General features: G+C 45.7%; 1 protein-coding gene across 3 annotated transcripts in view; it reads left to right on the forward strand.

Moving 5' to 3' along the window:
• The window catches only part of SH3PXD2A (SH3 and PX domains 2A), a 296,155-nt gene that overhangs the window by 46,326 nt on the left and 227,816 nt on the right, over positions 1–22,013 (forward strand). For all 3 annotated transcript variants that reach the window (XM_029081354.2, XM_029081356.2, XM_029081355.2), the window contains exon 2: positions 4,583–4,663. In XM_029081354.2, the coding sequence (XP_028937187.1) occupies positions 4,583–4,663 (81 nt within the window). The remainder of the gene's footprint in view (positions 1–4,582; positions 4,664–22,013) is intronic.

The following is a 22,013-nucleotide window of genomic DNA, read 5'->3' on the forward strand; positions in this document are numbered from 1 at the left end:
TTGGGTTGGCATCCCTCAACCCTGGCGATGACTGTCTATTCTTTGTTACTGGGAAGAAAGAGAGCCCTCCTCATAGGAGTGCGGCATTGTGCGGGAGGACCCAGAGGCTGCCCTGCTTTCTCTGACTCCTGCCCAGACCTTATCTTCTGTTTACTCATCCAGTTTCTAGAGTTAGAGCAAAGGCAGATGCTTTGTTTATATCTGCGGCCAGAGGATTCTGACCCACATCTTTGTCTGATGTTCCTCTGTGCTGCTTGAGGAAGGGGCTGCAAGGTGCCTGGCTAAGCCTGAGCACGGGTGTGTCCCGTAGAGCCTCTGGGCCGGGCACCCAGGTCCGTGGGTGATGGAAAGGGAACAGGAGAAAGACTGTGGTGGGCACTGGAAAGAGCTAATCCTTGTGGCTATGTTTTAAGAATGTTTTTTCACCAGGGGATGGATGAGACTGCATGCTGGGCAGTGTGTCATCTTCCATCTCATAGATGCAAGCGGGGAGAGGGTTTCTGGACATTTTTAAAGGATCTGTTTCGCCAAGAGAGAAGTAAGGAACTCTGATAAGGTGCCTATCAGTTATCTTAGACATTGATGATATTGATGATGATGATGATGATGATGATGATAATAGTAATCATGACGTTTGTTAAACACACTGGGGCAGATTCAGTACATTCAGATCAGACCCAATCCGTGACTTACATAGGGCTCACTGTTTAAGCAGAAGGAGAACTGTTATCCCCATTTTTATTTTTATTTTTGCAGATGAGGAAGCAGGCATAGGGAAGCTAAGTGACTTGCCTACTATTACACAGCAGGCAAGAGGTGGAGCCAGACATTTAAACCCAGGTCTCTTGATTCCCAAAGTTGGCCAAAAGGAATGAGCGCCATCCCCATCCCAAAGATCCCCATCATCACTACTCCAATTGATTAGTCAGGAAGTAGAGCAGAGTTGCAGGATGGATGATCCATGTCTGTTCCCAGACTGTGGTAGCCTCCAAGCAGGAGGTTGGGAGAGGAACACTTACATGTCGACTTCTCCTCCTGTGCCCATTACACCCTGCGGGTAGACAACTGATAGGGAGAAGAAACAGTTTTGTTGACAGAACTTACTGTCTAGGGAAGATAGTGAGGCTGTGGATTTTAAATCCTCTTCTCCTTCCCCAAGTGGTAATGGTGGTATGTTAAGTGTTTACTCTGTACTAAGCACTAGGGTAGATGCAAAATAATCAAGTTGGAAACAGTCCTTGCCCGTCATCAGGAGGGAGAAGAGTTATTGACTCTCAATTTTACAGATGAGGAAAGCGAGACACGGAGAAGTTAAGAAACTTGGCCGAGGTCACACAGGAGGCAACAGGCAGAGCAGGGATTGGAACCCAGCCCCTCTGACTCCCAAGCCCGTATTCTTTTCACTAGGCCATGCTGTTTCCCCCAAGCACTCTGGAAATTATTTTTTCACTTCCCTCCCGCCTAAGAGTGCAGAGTGCAGATTTATGAAGCACCGTTTCATTTTCCAAAGCACGGGATATCAGTTATCTCATTGTACTCCAACATTCCTTTAAGGTAGGAAAGGGCAGATGTTAAAATCCTCAGCTTTCCAATATCAAGAGACTGAAAAAGACCAGGGGCTAAGATGAGACTCGCTTGCATAGGTCTGGAATTAGTTCTGCAATGTTGTATGTGGCTAGAAAAGGTGGGCTTTCCACTTCTAGAAATTGTGTGTTGCCGGGGACGGTGTATATCTGAGATGCCTATTTCTGTCCTTTGGATATGAAGGACATATCATGGGTTGTAGAGCTAAGAAAACTTGTGCAACACTGATACTCCATTCCACACAGGGTGCATGGGAAAGTTATCTGTGTCCATGCATTTTCATCACCTGCCACTGTTATTGACTCAAAGCCCCTGCTCAAGGAGAGTGAACCTTTCTGGTTGTCGGCTCTCCTGGCCAGTGTAGGTGCTGCAATCATCTTCAAGCACTGTGCCGCTATGTCCCAGGCTCTGAGATTGTGCTTCTCTAAGAGTAGAAAATGTTTATTCTCCCCGACCATAGTACACAATCCCCATTTCAGTTCATCATGAGAAAGTAGCATGATCTAATGGAAAAAGCATGGACCTGGGAGTCAGAAGACCTGGGTTCTAATCCCAGCTCCATCACTTACCCGCTATGTGACCTAGCGCAAGGCACTTTTCCTGTTTCCTCATCTGCATAATGGGGATTCAATACTGTTCTCTCACCTACTTAGACTGAGAGCCCCATGGGGAACCTGATGATCTTGGACCTATCCCAGTGTTGAACACAGTGTTCAGTGCATCACGCCTAACAAATACCACCGTTATTATCATGCAGTAGCTGTGTGCCTATAGTGCTCCCATCCATTTGACTTCAAAAATAATAATAATAATAATAACTGTATTTAAACATACCAAGCAGTATACTAAGTCTTGAAGTAGATACAGCACAATCAGTCCCGATCTCACATGGGGTTCACAGCCTAAGAAGGAGGGAGAACAGGCATTTACCCCCCAATTTACAGATGAGGAAGTTGAGGCACATCAAAGTGACTTGCCCAAAGTCACACAGAAAGCAAGGAGCAGAGCAGTAATTAGAACTCAGATCTCTTAACTCTCAGGCCAGGCTTCTTTCCACTAGGCTTCATCTCACTAGTCCTGCCCAGCAAAGCTGGCTTGCTATAAGGATTTGTCTGCCTTTTGGTTGTCTGCATTCTAGACCTCCCTTGTTGGAGGCACTGCTCAAATTGCCTTCTGTGGTAGATCCAATTTCATAGCCCTAGGGGAGATTTTTCCTCTAATAGACTTTGTCTTTAAAGCTCTGTGTTTTGTGATTGCCCAACTGTTACCCTTGTTTTGGTTTCCACTACTTTTGCTGTCTAGCAGAATGTGGCGGGCAGCATAAAATTTTGTGTTGCAGAGAAAATCTCTGGAAGTAATAATCGGAGTTATTGAGCATCCAATGGGAGCGATGCGTCGTGCTAGGATTTTGGAAGAGTACAGCACAAGAAAATGATATGCTCCCTGTCCACAAGGATCCTAGACTCCAATGGAAGGGGAGGGCAGGTGGAAACATGCATAAAAATATTTACAATAGGAGTAATGAAAATAAATAATTGAATGTTTAGTTGAATAAACATATACGCAAGTGCTGGGGATGGGAACAAATAAACACAAGAGTACTGGACACTCCTTTTAGGGTTTTACCAGTGCAGGCTGGTACATAATCTTGGTTTGTTCATCAGGCTTACTGTTGGCCCAAAATATTGTGCAGCTGCTGAAAAGTGGTTTATAACCATCATCATTTGGGGGGTAAGGGGGTTGGAGGGGGTGTTTGTGTGTGTGTCCGTGTCCGTATCCAGAGCACAGTCAGCAGCCAAGATGATGTGCCTCATGTACTTGGAACAATACTTGTTACCCATTAAGTTGGAAGAGTTTTCCATTGCTTTGGAAGCCGATTCTGACTCCAGTTTCCAGTTTCCTAATCTCATCTTCAAAGTGGGCAGAATCAAATTGGGTGGTCGAACAGAAAACCACTCAAGAAGCCCCGCTTTATTCCAGCAGTGATGGGGAAAGCATCAGTCAGGGCAATCTCAACTCTACTTGACCCAGCTGTATTGATGGGGAGACATCAGATTTACATAGTAGTTGGCAAACCTCAGGCTATAGTTGGGGTCAGAAGCTTTTGTAGGAGTTACTATTCAGTGTAGATGTTTTGGCGTTGCTCCTTAAATAGCTCACCTCCTCAGCCTATACCAAACACTTTAGATTACCTAATCACTTGAATATTCACCCCCTTACCATTCCATAGCATCTATGTGCATATCTTTACATTCTATTATTTTCTGCCTGTAATTTATTTTACTGTTTCTCTCCCCTGCTAGATTGTAACTTCTCTGAGGGCAACTACTACTAATTCTTTTGAATTCTCCCAAGTACTGAGTATAATGATGTACAGATATAGACCCTCGGTATACACTATTGGTTGTTTGCTATTTTCCATATCTTCTGAAATGAGAAGATGGTGTCTGCCTGCTGCTTTTTAGTCAGACACATTTTAGATTAAGGATCCAACAGGACAATGGCTGGCACTTTTCCAGCTCAACTACTCCAGACTTTCTACAATAAGCTTTCTCTCCTTTCTTCTTAAAGATGGTGATTATGTGAGTGTCTTTGAAGTCCTTCAACATTTCTTCCCTGTTTATGCGTGGAGAAACAGCTCATGCAGATATCTAAGCATCGAATCCTCTTTTGGCTTATAGATTTTTGTAGGAGTGCCATAACATCCAGGTTCTCTACCATTTTTAACAGTTGGAAACACTCCTGTCACCTCTGACTCCCGGGTGCAGAGCTAGGTGCAGCATTTACAAACAAAATGTTTGAACCTTTCAGGCTCATAATCTTGTCGTGAGGTAAATTCGGCAATTGGGAAACACAAAGGGAAAATGCTTGTAAACTTAGACGTGGCTGTCTTTAGTAATCCAGATTGAAACTGGAGGTGGAATTTCAGATCTCAGAAACCTGAAATGGTCCTACTCTTTTTGCTGAGGTTGACAAGACTTTTTGTCTTCTCTTACAGGTGTACATCATCAACGTATCATGGTCAGACTCTACTTCCCAGATCATCTATCGGCGGTACAGCAAGTTCTTCGACCTTCAGGTAACTCATTTAATCTGTGATTTGATTCAATTTCACTGTATTTCCAGATTTTCTAAGCTATCTTCTCACTCTGAAATAACCTCTTCTGCCCTTTGAGAGCACTTTTCATTTAAAGATCCCAGAATCAGGAAAAAGAAAGTTGGTGAATACCCTGATAGATTCTTGAGGGTATTTGGATTGAAGTCATTGCAACTTGGAATTCATTTAAGCACAAGGGAGAAAATGACTGATGTTTAGATCTTGAAATAGGCTGCCAAAGTGGGCTTGCAAGGTCTTCCTTCTTGAAGATCTTTTACGAAAAGAAAACGTAACCTGCTGTCCCATGTGAACTGGGCATTAGCCTCCTGGAGACAGGAGCCTCAGTAGGTGTGTGCCCGAGAATCTTCTAGCTCTAGGATTCTCTGATTCTGTTTCAGTACCTTAGAGCACATGGGGATGGCATTTCAGCTTCGTCAAGCCTTGATTTCCATCACTGCAATGCACCATAAGCAAGGAAAATGGCAGCATCTTGAGTTTCTCTGAAGGATAATCAATCTCACACAGATGTACTTTGTGCCTGAATCTCACTCTGTGATGAGGTGAAAAAGGACACTTCTATCTCCTGGCAATTCCCTACCAACTTCTGTCTCCTCCCTTCCACCCGCCCCTCCCTGGCCCCAGCCCTAGAATGCTACCATTTCTGGGTCTGGGGCATTGATACTGGGAAAAACATTCTCTGTCTTCCACTTTCTAGTGCTGCCCTTTGAGGTGAAGAGGTAAATGGTAAGGCTGCAGTTTTTAAAGTTTGTGGCTCTTTTAACAATTTTTGTCTCAATTTGTAAATTCCTGGGGGTTGTGACCCCTTCATCCCCTTCTCACCCAACTTTTTTTCCTTTTCCCCTTGTAAATTCCAGTTCTGTTTCCATATATACGTTCTGCTGGGTCTTCAGGCCTTAGCTGGTAGGGCTTTGCAGAGTTCCCATCAAGCTGAAATTATCAATGGTGTTAGTGTGTTGGACAGGAAATGATATCTCAATTGGGGAGAGTGAGTCCTGAAAGGTCTCATTGATAAGTGAGAGGGGGCCCCAAAAGCCAGTGGAAAACTCCTGCTGCACCACACTTTCCCCTCTTCCCTCAATCCCTTTTGCCTTCCCTCATTACAAAACACCAAGAGAAAGGAATGAAATTTGCTCTGCTTTAACCCTTTCTTTCCTGGAGATTCCAGGAGCTTCTCTAGCTTCCTGTGCCTATTTATAGCACATCTATGCTCAGAGAGGTGGGTTAGATGTCCTCAAACAGTGCTGAAAGCCACCTCATCCTTGACAGTCATCGGGATCGGAGTTGTTCACAGAGGAGAGATGTCTCTCATCATGATGGGTTTGGATGAGTTTGGGAGCTAGTGGGAAATGGCTTGAACTGGAATATCTTTTCTTTCCAGCATTACAGTGATTCTGGCCCAGATTATTGAGAGAGGTCATGACCCTGGCAGAGCGATTAATCTGGTCTTCCAGCCAGTTGGAAGTCCCAATCTTGTGAGGCAATAGCTTCTGTTTGACACTTACAAAACTTCAATCCTGGTTTTATCATCAGTCAATCCATTGTATTTGTGAGCGCTTACTGTGTGCGGAACACTGCACTAAGTGCTTGGGAGAGTACAACACGAGATAGTAGACATATTCCCTGCCCACAATGAGCTTATCCACCATCCTCCCTATCGGGATGATCCTCAGAAGCTGGTACTCACCCTGATCTCTCGGAGAAAAGACGATGAGTGCTTCTGCTAGAATAAGATCTGGGCCCTGGTGGGGCAGTGGGCTAGTCTTCCTATCTCTAATTATAGTAATAATTGTGGTATTTGTTAAGCACTTACTGTGTGCCAGGCACTGTACTAAGTGCTGGGGTGGATAAAAGCAAATCGGGTTGGAGACAGTCCCTGTTCCACATGGGGCTCACGGTCTCAATCCCCATTTTACAGCTGAGGTAACTGAGGCATAGAGACGTGAAGTGACTTGCCCAACTTCACACAGCGGACAAGTGACAGAGCCGGGATAGGAATCCATGACCTTCTAACTTCCAGGCCTGTGCTCTACCCACCGTGTCATGCTGCTTCCCCAAGAGCCTCCTCTAGCACATCCTACATTCAGTTACAAGAACTGTCTTCCTTAGAACTTATCTGAGCAACAGAAATCTGGAACGTGGTCAGCCTTCTAGCAATGAAGCAACATTCACCTTAACATAGTTGCTCTGGGTTAGAGAGGTGAGGTGCTTTCTAACACTGAAGCTATGCTTTCTAGCTTTCTAGCACTGAAGCTATGCTCACCTTGACGTAGTTACTCTGGGTGAAAAGAGGTGAGGAGAATGAGTGACAGCAGGGTATCCTAACAGCTGCTGTAAAGGAGACTGAAATTGGGCAACTAAAAGCAAGGTGGGCAGAGGAAGTTATTTAAGGACATAGTAAGGCAGCGCCTCAAACTGGGAATGAATTGCGGAGGACAGACACATGTGGTTTGCTGCCTTCACGAAGGGAAAGGTGCTCTCTGACAAAAAGCTTCATATGGAAAGCGATATAGGGATATGAAATGCTCTTCATCAAACCACATCCTTTCCCTTTCTCCTTCTCAACTTGACCAGAGACCGAGCTTCTCAATGAAGCCTTTCTGTATCTCCCCCAACTGAGGCTAAGCACACCACCAGCCCTACCACAATCTTCTTGGTCTGGATTTGTGGCTGGTCATTTTATAGGTAGGCTTCTGTTCCTTAACCATTCAATCATCACGTTTGAAGTTTCTGCCACTTGTGATTTTTGTCTGTTGGAACTGTGTATGTGTGTTAATCCTGATCTCCTATTGCAAACTCTGAGAGAAAAGAGCATGTCTTTTTTTTTTTTTTTTGCTTTCCCTCTTTCAAGTAGCTTCAACATCCAGGACAGTGTTTTGTGTTCGGGGGACACCCTGATCCGAGTGTTAAATGGGCAGGTGGAAAAAGGAGCCAGATTATGGTTAGAAAAGCATCTGCCCTGAAGAAGGGACCCATCAGGGCAATGGGCCATGGGATAATCCACCTCTCATACCTGAATGGGGTAGAATTAAGGCTCTTTGATTTGTCACAGAATGGCCTTTGCAACAGCAAAGGTTATTCATCTTGACCACTTGGTCATAAAATGCTGGTTTCAATCTGAGAGGTGACCCCTCCAGAATATTCCACAACCTGTGTCATGAGCCAATCTGCTTTAGCAGGAGGGGTGGAAGAGTAAGGCTGAAATACTCCTCCACTTTCACAAAGAGAAGAGGAGGGCAGGATAGGATTTCCCTTAGCTTTCTAGGGTCAGAGGGTGCACAGGGCCCTTCTTTTAAAATGAGGAACAAATTGATTTCACCATCTTTCCCGATGCCGTGTCCTTAGCTCTCGGTTTTCATAGATTGAGTTACAAAGGTATCACCCTATGGCTTTGAAAACTTAAGGGAGATGCGTTGTGGTTGTTCAGGGTGGTTGATATGACTGTATTAGTCATGGATGTTTGTGAGGGTTAGTTTTTTTTTTCTCTCGCCTTAAACCAACAGAATCTGTTTCAGGTTACGTTTTGTTGATAGGGTGAGACAGAGAAAGGTGGAAAGGGTAGTGGCCTGACAGGTGAAACTTAAGTGTTCTGATAATCATATCAACTTCCATCCATTCCCATAACTTAACCAAATCTTCACTAAGCCTGTATCTGCCTCTGGGCTCCCAAAATCAGCTGTTCAATGCTGTTATCTTCATAGTCACTGTGAACAAAATTTTCTACAACAGCATAGCTTAAGTAAATTGGGATTTAGGGATTTAATTCTCATCCAAATGACCTAACTTCCTTAACGTTTCTCAAAGATGGATGTGAGTTAAGCCAAACCCTCTATGGTCCTCCAACCTGCAGCATCCTACTCAAGTCGACCAAACTCATGCTTTCTTGCCAGAACCCTGAATCCCTCCAAACTGACTGGTTTCCGTTTTCTAACAGTATTTGTTAAGCACTTCATATGTGTCAAGTACTGTTCCAAAGGTGGGATAAATAGTCATCAAGTTGGACACAGTTCCTGTCCCATGTGGGGCTCACAGTCCAAATTGGATGGGGGAGGATTTAATCCTCATTTTACCGCTGAGATAACTGAGGCACGGAGAAATTAAGTGACTTGTCCATGGCCACACAACAAGCAGTTGACAGAGTTAGGATTAGAACACAGGTCCTGACTCCCAGGACCATGATCTTTCCACTGGGGAGCACTGCTTTTTTAGCTAGGCTTTCATGTTTGAGCTACTCAGATTTCACATTTTGCTCCCCAGATGTTTAATTTGCTCCACAAGGAGGTAGTAATATCAGTAGGGAAGCAGCATGGCTCAGTGGAAAGAGCCTGGGCTTGGGAGTCAGAGGTCATGGATTCTAATCCAGCCTCTGCCATCTGTCAGTTGGGTGACTTTGGGTAAGTCACTTCACTGTGCCTGTTACCTCATATGGAAAATAGGGGTTAAGACTGTGTGATCCCCACATGGGACAACCTGATCACCTTGTATCCCACCGAGCGCTTAGAACACAGAGTTCTAAGCACATAGTAAGCGCTTTACTAATGCCATCATCATAATCATTAGTAGTAATAATATTAAGTGCTTAATGTGTGTAGAGCACTGTACTAAGTGCTGAGAAAGACTACAAGGTGGGATTTAGACCGATCCCTGTCTCTCAAGGGATTAGCAATCTAGAAAGGAGTCACTATAACTTGATCAAACTGAGAAGCCTTGCTTAGCCAACGTAAATAGCCGAGAGTGAGCTGGTCCGTATTAGAAGAGACAGGGTGAGAAGTGGTGGCAACATAAATAAAACTAGGATTTTATTGCCCTGAATGTTTTAAAACATCATTCTTCCCTTTCTACCTCTTCTAATTTTTGCCAACTGATTGAAACAGTGGAAGTCTGATTTTGGAGATCCTGGATCCAGTGAACTTCATTTTCATCAGTCAACCAAAGACATCTGAAGGCTGTGTAGGGGAAGTAGGACCGTTCTTTAGTCTAAGTCTATGATTGTTTGAGTCAGAATAGAAAGCTTGTTTTAAGTTTGATTGCAAACTCTTAGAGGTTGGGCATGATAACTACTAATTCTGTTGTACTCTCCCAAGCACCCTGCATGCAGTAGGTGCTCAATAGATACCCTTTCCCCAGTGATTTCTGTTGAATTCTCCCAAACCCCTAGCAAGTGTCCTGCCCACAACATGTACTCAAATACTATTAAATCCAATCCCATCTTGATGTGTATCTAGAATAATTTTAAGAGTTTCCCCTAAATTGGGAAAAGAATCACAGAAGCATTTAGTAAGTGTCCGCATTTTACGTTATGACTTACCGTTAAAAAATAAAAATAAACTTGCACCTTCAGTATCAAGTTCGAGAGACAGATTTATAGAACAAGCAGGCAGATAAACATGTAAACCCAAACTCAGTTGGAAGAGGACCAAAATATTGCTGCCCTGTTGTTTAAATCTAGATTTTAAATCTGATAGCAGAAGGGACTAATTTGGGGGATAACTATCTGGCCCATTTTCAACATGGGCCTATAAGGTGCTTTCTGATTCCAAAGTGAGATCTAATTTGCAGTGGGAATGCGGGATGGAGACTCCAACTCCTAGAAGTGGTCTTTGGATCTGTGTACAGACCCAAACCACTTCTACATGATTGGTGAGAGACTGGGCCGTGTAGAGCCGGGAGGCAGACTGGCCCTAGAAGCCCTGATCTTTTAATCTTTGGGTTAAAAGGAAGTCAGGAAGTGAAGGGGTCCAGATTTCCACCCAGGCCAAAACTCTGGGCCCATCCTGGCCCAGGCTCAGTTCCAAAACATCACGTCCAAATTCACTCCTATGAGCACATGCGTATATACGGACTATAAACCGTGCATAAGAGTGACTGGATCTGAGGTCTCCCTGGGACTTGTGGTCCCAACAAGTGCAAGGTAACTACTGTGTACTTACAACTGCTTTATATGAGAGGTCCTGGTGGGAGACCTGCCTCACTTGAGGGATCCCAGTGCGGGCTCTTGCACTGCTTTGTGGATCTAAGGGGGAGCCTAAATTCCCTTCTTCTCATTTCCAACCTGAACCAGGCTGCTAACCCCTGCAAATAAATCTCTCTGTTCTGAACTATGTGTCTCTGTCTATATCCTGGCTCAGTGTTGAGGGGGGAACTGAAGTCTTTATGAATTCCCCCCCACTCCTCTTGCCAGTGTGTTTCGCAACCATATCACGTCTTACAAGAAGTTGTGTTATAATTTCTGGAGTGAACAGTCGATGGAAAGGTGCTGTCCCACCCCTTCACTCCCATTAGTCTAAACATAAGCCAATTAATGAGTTAAGTAAATATTTGGCCAGTGTTGGAGACTCTTTTTCTAGGGTTCTTTGAGCAGCTCAAGATGAGAAATTATTTTAGATTTGCTTTAAAGAATCGATCTTGTTTCACACTCCAATTTTTTCGCTCTCTCTGTGGGGATCTGTCTTTTTCATCCTTTCTTTTTCCACCTACCAAAAGCCTTTTTCTTACTGACAGCTTTAGGAGAGATTAGGAGATTCATCTTGCATTTTTATTTCTGAGGAAGCCTGGGTGGGATACAGCATGGAAACAGGATTAGTAATGGATAGAAATTAGCCCCACCATTCCCTAGAAATCAGTCCGGGAACAAACCAGATCCAGCTTTCAGCTTTTTCCCAGAAGGAAAGGGCTCAGGTGTAAGTGGCCTAGACTCTAATCCCACACTATCAGTTATGCATACACGGGTCCCCTGGAGATGGATGGGCCTATCCCTTAAAGGGGTCTGAAAGAGCCTGGCAGCAGTGGGGAAAAGATGACCTCATAATTAACAAAGCATAAGCCTCCTCCCTACATTATGTGGCCCAATTCTGTTGCTAAGAGTGAGACTCAGAATGGGCAGGGGAGAGGGATGAAGGCTCCCAGGAAGAATGTTGCTCTGAGCTCACTCTTCAGGCTCCCTGCAATCTCCCAAATTTGTTTCTCACCTTGGGTTTTTGCCCAATGTTGGGGAGGTGGCTTGTTGCTGCTGGAAAAAGAGGGATTGTCATAAGTGATCAGAGAACAAGATCCCTTTGCCTGCTCTCTCTCCTCCCTGAGCAGCACTCCCTCCCTCCTTGGATGTGGGGGAATCCGAGAAGGTAGCTATATTAGAGTGTGGAATTACAGAGCAGCTTGGATTTCAAGAGGCAAAGTATAAAGATGGCGGGGGGGAGGCGGATGAACCGTCTGTTCACATACATGGACCGAGATCAAATCTGTTGATTAAGAAGGTCCCTTCCTGAGCTTTTCTCCACCTGTTAAGACTTTGCCAGATCTGATCCAGGGACATGGCCCATGTAAGAGGTGGGGAGAAAAGGGTAAAGTTGACCCACCTGGGGGTTAAGTCCCAGGGGGTCAAATCTTCAAAAATAGGAACTGCAGTGAATGATTCTGCCCTTGGGTAGCTGCCTTTAGCTCACATGTGCCGCTTGCTGATAGGGGCTCTGGCAGCTGCAGGCAAGTCCTGTCCTGCTCCTGTAGACATTTCTTAAAGGCATCAACTCCTGGGGCTTTACATTGACAAGCTCCTGGCAGGACCTGAAAGGGTTTCCATTTCTTAAAGGGAAAGCAGTCCATTAAAAGTCACGTTTTATGCTACGCTTAAGGCAGAGGGCCAAAATAGGCATGAAGACATGAGTGTTCTATTTTAGTGCTTTTTAGCTGCTTAAGATGTTTGTAATTCCGAGATCTGCATACAGTCCTGTCAATGCCATAGTTTTATATTGTATTTGAGTGAATGAGAAACACTTAGGCAAAGTGTGATTTGTTATCTAATTGCATAGAGGTGACTCAAGCATACTTATTGAGCACCTTCTGAGTGCAATGGAATAATAATAATAGTGATATCTGTTAAGCGCTTACTATGTGCTTACTACTAGGTGCTGGGGTAGATACAAGGTAATCACGTTGTCCCACGTGGGGCTCACAGTCTTAATCCCCATTTTACTGATGAGGTAACTGAGACATAGAAAAGTTAAGTGACTTGCCCAAAGTCACCCAGCTGACGTAGCAGAGCCGGGATTAGAACCCATGACATCTGACTCCCAAACCCGTGCTCTTTCCACTAAGCCACACTGCTTCTCTAAAGTTGGATGTGGTTATTTTACTAGATCCAGGTTTCCCAGATATGAAGAAAGTTGGACAAAACAATAGATCTTCAGTTTGATCTGAAACTCGTTTCCTTGTTGGTCCCACACTGTCAGTCTCAATTTAGCTATCTTGATTTGGTGTCTTTCTCTTAATCTATCCCTCTAGACTGTCAGCTTGTTGTGGGCAGGGAACCTATCTGCCAATTTGTCCCCTCCCAAGCCCTTAGTACAGCGATCTGCATACAGAAAATGCTCAATAGATATGATCGATTGACTTGAACCGTTGGACAGAGTGCTGTCTAAGTAGCAGAATTTAGCATCAACAGTTAGTAGTCGATAAGGCCCAGACCTGGTGTCGAATCCTTTTTTAAGTTCTACTGACATTGCAGGAAGGTCTTGATGGTATCTGAGGTGCAACATTGTTCAATGTCAAATGACAAGATGGGGAGACCCTGGAGTGCAATCAGTTCATCAGCACCAAAGCAATGTTCACCACTGTATCTACGCTAGACAGGACTTGGGAGAAAAATTGATCAGCCACTGGATGCCGAAATAATTGTTCTCCGGTGAATCGAAGTGAAGAAACTGAAGAGAAAGCTTTAAAGACACGGTGCAAAAAAAGTTCAATGATATGGCTGGACAATGGATAATTGGGAGTCAGTAGCAGAAGGTAAGTCAGCATAGCTGGCAGTGATTAAAAATGGCTTGACTATCTTGGGAGAGAGGCTTTGGGGAACACTAAGAAAAAGAAATGAAAATGGGGCCGAAGTCCCTGTGGGTAACTCCAGTAATAGCTATAGTTTTAATGGAGAACTTATTTTGCACAGGGCATGCAGCATACAACAGAGTAGCAAAGAGAAAATCTTCAGACGTATATGTTGTGAAAAGGGTTGTCAATCACACCCACACACTGATAAAAATATCATTGTCAGTGCCATCTAAACGCTCAGGACAGAGTTTACCCGTTTGTGTACAGTGTAGGCAAATATGCATGGAACAACCCATCTACTTTTGATCACTTGCTCTTCCTAATCATCAGAGAGAGACACACAAATGCACAGTGCCATCCCCCAACGCTGTGTTAGACACTCGGTTGCTTATGTCCTCAAGAATCTTATAAGAGCTTTTCAAGTAGGGGAGATAAGATAAATATGTAGTCAGTATAAAAAAATAAGAAAGTACCCAGATATTGTAGTCATAGACTATAAGCTCCTTGTGGTCATGGATTGGGCCTACTGACTCTATTGTATTTTATATTTTACATTTCCTAGCACCTAGTATAGTTCTCTGGGCACAGTAAGCCCTCAAATACCATTACCCAATTGATAAGAATGAGTTCAGAGAGGAATGGCATAATTAGTACAGTGCTAAGTGTTTAGTATGGGGTTCTGTACACAATAAGGACTTAATAAATATGAATGAAAAGATTGAGCGAATTAAGGGTTGTGCTGGAGGGATGGAGAATGAATGGAGCAAATGAAGAAAAGCTTCGTGAAGGAGGTGCTGCCTAAGTTTTGGCTTAAGAGGGGAAGGGAGGTGATTCTGTAGACACAAGTTTGAGGTAGGGACAAGCATCAAACGATGCAAATAAAAGCTGGGGAAAGTACAGCAGAAAAGGACTGGGTGGGGAATAGTCACCAACCACAAGCTGAGAATGAATCAGTAAGTGAAAGTCTGGGATTGCGTTAGCAGGAATAAAGCAAAGGAATAAAGGAATAAAGGCCCCAGAAACAATCCTCACTTTACTCAGGATTGGCCAGACCCCTTTTAAGTATGCTGGGTCCAGTTCTGGACATTCATTGCCTTTATTGTAGACAAGGAGGAATTGTAGAGGTGATAGAAGAGACCAGATGGAGATGAAAACTTAAAGGAACAAGAGTTTTTTTTTACCTGGAGCAAAGACTAAGTTGGGGGACTTTATTATTTTCATCAAGTCTACAGAGGGTTTCCATGGAAAGGTTGGAATAGGAAACTGGGGAGAGAGAGGGAAACTGTGGAATTTCCACACCTGAAGGTGTTTAAGGAGCAGTAGACTCCCATCTCTCCTGGATGGATTCCTGCCTGCCCCAAGGTGGGGACTGGAGCGGCTTCATGCCAAAATGCATGTTTTCACTCTGTGTTGGTGAGAACCTGATGGCAGAATAGGGAACTTTCTGCTTATGAACTTCACTATACAGTCCCAGAAGTCACGGTTGTGTGCCTTTGCACAGAGCCAGGCCCAGTGAGCACTATAATGCCAGTTTTCCTTCACACAATTTGGAAGAACATAGTTCACTTATCAGAGAAGTAGATGCATCATTAAGTCAACTCCTTGACCCTAAGAGCTATTTACTGTATATCGTAGTCTTCCCAAGAGCGTAGCAAAGTTCTCTGCATACAGTAAGGGCTCAGTAAATATGACTGAAAGACTGAATGAATATTCTTGCAGGTCATGGATCTGTCTCTTTTGGGGTGCTTGAAGTTCGAGTATCCAGATCCATAGACTACTGACCCCCCAACTTAATCCCCCCTGCGGTGGTCATTAACCATGTAGCCAACTTATTTCTCCTACTTTTCCTCCAACCTTTACCATTTGAAACTGATTTTTATGGGGTGCTTGGAAGTGGCAGGTGAGAGGAAGAGACAGGAAGGAGCATAAGGGCTCTCTTCCAGGCCCTTAGATGGCCGAACTTTTACTGTCCTGCAAATGCCCCATTTTTACTTTCCATTTCAGAGGTCCTTTCCCCAAACTGAAGTTCAGGTCCCTGCAATCCTTATACAGCAGAGCTTTCAGGCACAACCTCACGAATAACTCTTCCTTTCAAAAGTGAAGATTTCACTTGGTGACTAGGAATGGCAATTTGTCCTTTAGGCCTGAAAAAAAAAATTAAAACCATTTCTGGTGGGACTTCCTCCCGCCACACACCTTTGGTTCCACCCTCAACCCCAAATACCTCCCTCCTCAGCCTCCCTCAGGGCTAGGGACCCTCCAAGCAGTGGAGACTGGGGAGCTCCCATGCACACACTCGCTCTGGTAATCTTACTCAATTTTCAATTATTTATACTACTGGAAAATAATATGCTGCTCACACCCCCAGACTGCAAACACAATTCTGCTTTTGTGCCCTGAGTACAATACTTCACTTTCATTAAGCATGTAGAGACCGAGATTAGAAGGGCCTTTTCTGCCCACATCCCTTGGCTAAGGATGACAGGGGCTGGCTTTTGGCAGAAAACAGCAAAAATAACCCCAGGACTGAGGAGATGTGGGAGATGGAGTTAGTACTGGTGTTTCTGGAGCCATGTAGATAACCATGCTCAGTTCTGCAAGAACATGGAGGAACTCATTCCTGACGAATCCCTCTTTAAGGAACACTCAGGCAATAGTTTGGGTATCTTGAGTGGGACTCATGTACAATGGTCTCTCTGGGTACTTGCTCTCAGAAGAAGCAGGGTAGTCTAGTGGATATGGAGTGGGTTTGGAAGTCAGAAGGACCTGGGTTCCAATTTCCCTTAGGCATTTGTCTGCTCTGTAACCTTGAGCAAGTAACTTAAATTCTCTGTGTCTTAGTTATCTCATCTTTAAAATGGGGATTATGACTGTGAGCCCATGTGGGACATGGACCTGATTAGCTTGAATCTACCCCAGCACTTAGTACAGTGCCTGGCACAGAAAGCACCTAACAAATATCATTAAAAAAAATAATGAACAGTCCCTAATTCCCTAACAGGATTCTATCTAAAAAACAGAATGGAAAGGCCTCAATTTCCCAGTGTATGTCCACATCTTCTAAAAATAAGTGCCATTACTATTCCTTACTAATGGCCAAAGTGGTTATTGATCGGCCTGTGTTCAGAATTACCCACCTGAGCACACTGGGTTGTGAGGCTCCATTACCAGCCCCTTTCTCGTCTTGTTCTCTGGTATTCTGGTCGCTGCCCTTTTTCGTTCTGATCTTGTCCATAAGGCCTATTAGGACACAATGGGAAAATCAGGCCTCGCTCCCTGCTTCTCCAAGCCTCGTTGGCCCGTTTGGCAGCTGATAGAGAGTGTTTGGGAGCTGTAGTGGAGAAGGCAGAGAAGCAGCATTGCCTACTGGTTACAGCACAGACCTGAGAGTCAGACAGACCTGGGTTCCACTACCTGTCTGCTGTGTGACCTTGGGCAAATCACTTAACTTTTCTGTGCCTCAGTTACCTTCATCTGTAAAATGGGGATTAAGGCATGGGGACAAAATGGGGACATGGACTGTTTTATACCTGATTAGTTTGTATCTGCCCCCCTGCAGTGCCTGGCTCATAGTAAGTGCTTAAAAAATACCGCACACACACACAAAAACCCCTCCGAAGTCTGGAAGGGGGCCTGGCTAACAGAGGCATAATGGGAGAAGTAATAATAATAACGATAATGTGATATTTAAGTGCTTGTTATATGCCAGTATCATAATGAGAACTAGGGTAGATATAAATTAACCAGGTCAGAAACCGCCTCTGTCCCACCTGGGGTTCACAGTCTAAGTATATTGGAGAACAGGTATTGAATCCCCATTTTGCAGTTGAGAAAACTGAGGCATGGGGAAGTTAAGTGACTTGCCCAAGGTCACACATCAGGTAAGTGGCAGATCTGGGATAGAACCCAGGTCCTCTAACCCTCAGCCCCCGACTCTCTCCACTAGTCCACTACAAGAGGGTTAGGTTCTAAATGATAACACTATTAAGCACTTACTTTGTGGCATGCACTGGGGTAGATACAAGCTATTCAGAACAGACGCAGTTCCTGTTCCATATGGGGTTTCCAGTTGGAGGGAGAGCAGGTATTTCATTCTCAATTTTCAGGAGAATATAGCAGCAAAGAGAAGCCGTGTGTTGCTTGAAGTCACATATCAGTGGCAGATTTGGGATTAGAATTCAGGTCTCCTGACTCCCAGTCCTGGGTTCTCTCTACTGGGCCACACTTCCCTTACCAGAGAAGTTGCCGACTGTGTCAGAGTGAAGCAGGATCTTAGCTGAGGCAGTTCAGGGTGGCAAGGCCATGCAGTGGTCAAGCGGGCTGCCACAGACATAAACAACAAGGCACACAGCCACCATCACCCCCAATCCATCAGACACCATCTTGGTTTTAGACCTCTAGCACCCAACTCAGCCAGCTCAGAGCTTTGGCTTCCTCTCCCAGAGACCAGGAGGGAGGCTGAGGGAGTGCCAGGGTTACAGGAAGAGGAGGGGGGCGGGAGCAAGCGATGGGCAGCCCTGTGTATGTATTGGCACATCCGACCCCTGTGAGGGAGATATTTCTGGGCTGCAGCACCATGGGTGGAAAAGAATCTCTTTATGAATCTGTGTGGGTGTGTTCCTTTGAGAAACAGGGAATGGGCAGTAGTGTGCAGAGTCTGACGCGAGCTGTTGTCCTTCTGGTCACTCTGAAGGTCTGGCGACGGTCTGAAGAAGAAGACACTTGATAGAGCAGAATTGCCATTCCCTCTGGGCCTGTAGCCCTCACCCTCCGATGCAGTTTTTGCTTTAAAAAAGGTATAAAATGCAGACTGCACGTTACACCCTGCAATGTCTCTCAAGGGTTTTTTTGTCTATATCCTGCATAGTCTAGGCATGAAATTATTGTAATTAAAAACAGAATCCCTCCTTTCCTCCCCTTCTCTCTCCCTTCCCTGTCCCACAATGGGAAACTTACCAGAAAGGTTGTCTGAAAATCCAGTGTGCCTTGTGTACTCGCTTCCGCTTCTGTAGCCGATGCGGTTAGATGGGGTGGTGATAATGCCCCCTGGCCAGGACCCCCTTTAATGGCTGACCTCCAAACCGGTTTCATTCAGGTCAAACCCGGGTCAGGACATCCAAGCCCTGTGTTCCCAGAGCCCGGCACGTGAGGAAAAATCCCGGATTGGGTTGGACCCTACAGGGCAGCTCCTGTGTCGGAATGAATCCTCTGGGACAGAAACTGTTCCTTTCCCCTTCCTCCTTCTCCTCCCTCCCATCCAGATGGGGCCCGAACTGATCCGGATCCCTGGGGTGGGGCCAGTGTCTTGGCCTCGCTGTGGGACTTGGCTTGTGAACAGGGCTGACATCTGCTTCTGGGAGGGCTGGAGTCCAAACTCTTGGGGTTGGAGCACCAGAAGGCTTGGTCGTGGAAGTCCCACCCAGGGGCTGGGCTGGGAAGCCTGACTCCTGGCGAGTGAGGGCAGTGATCAGTAATGGTTCAGGTCCAGTTATAGAGGATGATTCCTAGAAACCCTGAGATAAAGAGTCTGGGAGGAGGGAAACGAGGCGGGCCTGTGGGTTAGCACCGGGACACGTCTGGCAGGGCCGGATTAACCTCGTGTGGTGGCGCGAGGGCTCTGGGCCCCCGGATGCTGGGCCGCACCACTGTGGGATGCGTAGGGCAGAGTGGCTCATGGAACCTCCTTTACTTCTGCCTTGCCACTGCTCTCCCCCAGATCTGAGCCAAAACCAGGTCTCTGGAATTGGCTCGCTGCATGACTCGGCCTGGCTGCAGAGAGAGGCGGCTCAGCGGAAGCAAAGGAAGTCCTGCTCCTCAAACCTCCCCCGTTCCATCACTAGTGTGACTCCCTGTTCTGCTCCTTGGCTTCTCCCTAATCTCTCCCTGCAAGCTGGCTCCTAGGAACCCCTAGAAGAATGGAGTCCAGGGGTAGCCACTTCCTAGGTACATATCTTTAAATTATATGTTATAAATTACTTATCCATATTAATGCCTGTCTCCCCCTCTAGAATGCAAATTCATTATGGGCAGGGAACGTGTCTGTTAATTACGTTTTATCGTAGTCTCTCAAGTGCTTAGGACAGTGCTCTGCACATAGTAAGTGCTCAATAAATAAGAGCGATTGACTGATTGCTATGCCCATGTCCCAGCTCGGCCTGAAAAGAGGACGACCAATAGTGGGGTGTTTTTCTAAACTTGTCTGGGAGAGGGTCCTTTTCAGACACTAGGGAGATTGTAAGGGGGGTAATTGGAGCTGGAATGTTGTTGGAGCACTAAACCTTGGAGTTATTTATTGATTTTAAACTTCGGATGGAATGTCAAGTCGAGCGCATGTCGGTCAGGACACATGCGTGCTAGAAAATTCTCTCTTTTCATTGGTATAGATAACTCTTGAAGAATATTGATTTTTTTTAAAGAAATTGTTTTTGAATGGTAATGCTTGGGAACAGAAATTATTCCTGGTATCTACCTGTTGTCAGAAGATGACATCTTCTGCCTCACTTGGCCCCCGTTGTTGTCTTTTTTGCCTGTCCTCCCTTTAGGATTGTAAGCTCCTTAAGGGCAGGAACTACTCTCTGTTTCTCACTTGTGTGCCTCTCCCACCTTGTTGCATCCAACCAGTGCTTGATGAAACATCTCATTGGTCGTTGAAAAGTAGCGTTCGTTAATCAGAGCTTGGCCTTTAAAGACAGGCAGTTCTAAGGTGAATAAAAGGGCATGTCACATGATCACTCTTGGCAAAGACTAGCAAGCAATTACTGCCTCCACTTCCCTGTCTGCCCTGGGGGAACTTAGGTCCCTCCGGGGTTTCGTCTGGGATCCCTGTCCCTCCTCCATAGGAAACCCAGGAACTCTTACTCCACAACCTCAGGAAACAAGTGCTTTGAAGTCCCTCTTGGTGGCTACAGAAATGCAGGCTAGAAAGTTCCAGATCTTGCTTGCCACCTCTTCTGGGGGCAGAGGGTGACCTAACTCTCCCTCTGGGAGATTTCCTTCCCCTACCTTGCCTGCACTGCCCCTCCTCTCCCCTCCCTGAGGAGGAATGTTGATCTGCCCCAGCCAGTGCTTGCAGGGTGACCTCTCTTGCAAACCAGTCTGTTCCAGGAGGCCCTGTTTTGGTCTCAGTAACACCATGCAGGATGGTGAACGGCCCAGACATTGTCTGAATGGCCTGGAGAGGCTTGCTGCTCTCTTTATTTTAAAAACTGTGGCTCTGACCTGGATCTAGAGTACCAGCTGGCACATGGGTAGACATGCTCCCGTCTTGCCCGAATAGAGTGTGCACACCTGGGTGGGTACGTGGGCACACCAGCTGTCTTTTCATACAGTGTCCCAGCACTGCCCCCAGTCTGTCTCACACATACATCCCGGGCTCACCCGGGGGAACGTGGAGGGGTAGATCCCACCGCCAGAACTCAACAGATATTACTGATTGACCCCCTGAGTGAGTGTTTTCTGGAGGTGCATAGACAGTCCTACCAGATGAACTCAGGTTTGACCAAGTTAGGGTTACATAGCCTGTTTCAGCAGTCGACCATTGCCGATCAGTCTGCACAAGTTTGCAACACACACACTCTCCCCCTTTTGTGTGTCAAAAAACATAAACACTAACCCAGCCAGCAGCGGCGTCTGAGTCAGACCGACACCCAACTCAGCGAACACAAGGGCCGTGCACCCTCGTCGTGCCTGTGTTCGTGTCTGAGGGTGGTGTCGGCAGAGCAGTGGGACGTTCGGATAGCATTGCCACTCCTCTCCACCTTCAGTCCCAGCCACGATCTGGGGTAGAACAAACCCAGGCAGTTGTTAAAGGGCTGATTTAGAAATAGCTACAGGGCCTTTCCACCCATCTCGCCCATTCTTCCCCGCCACAGAAAAAAAAAAAAAAGAGAAACTAAATAGAAGGGCTGACAAGTGTTTGGGCACAGATTGAAGGCTTCTTTCTCCAAACTGGAAAGATTGAAAAAGCAGCATGAAAGGCAAGAAGAAGCTGTTCCGAGGCAATCGGGTGAGTAGAATGCCACATTCTGGGCTGGGTGAGTCTGTTCTGAGCGGATCCTACAGCTTCCCTGTGATAGAGAAGGGTAGGATAGAGAAAGGTACGGGGTTTGTTATGGGCTAAATCCTCAGCAGGGAAACAGGCGGGGCAAAACGGAGCTGGTTACGTGCGTAGGATTGGTGTAGCCCCTGTTGGCTCAAGCTGAGGAAATTTAGATCCTCCTCTTTCCTCTATCTAGCCACCACTGCTCTTCCTCCATCCCCCCCTGCCCCCTACCAAACGTACACATACCAGTCCAGCCTCCTCTGGGCAGAGCCTCTGTAGATACTGTGACTTGAAATTTTGGCATCTGTGCTTAACCCGGCATTTTGCACAGTGTGTTTTGGTTTCGACATTAATATGATTAGTCACCTCAGGAGGCAGTGCAAACAGTGGGAGTTTGATCTAGCTATTTCCTAATAGAAAGGTAGTGCTCCTCTCTGGTGAGTGTCTCTTGCC

Source organism: Ornithorhynchus anatinus, chromosome 16, assembly GCF_004115215.2.
Source record: "Ornithorhynchus anatinus isolate Pmale09 chromosome 16, mOrnAna1.pri.v4, whole genome shotgun sequence".
In the NCBI taxonomy this organism is placed as follows: Eukaryota; Metazoa; Chordata; class Mammalia; order Monotremata; family Ornithorhynchidae; genus Ornithorhynchus; species Ornithorhynchus anatinus.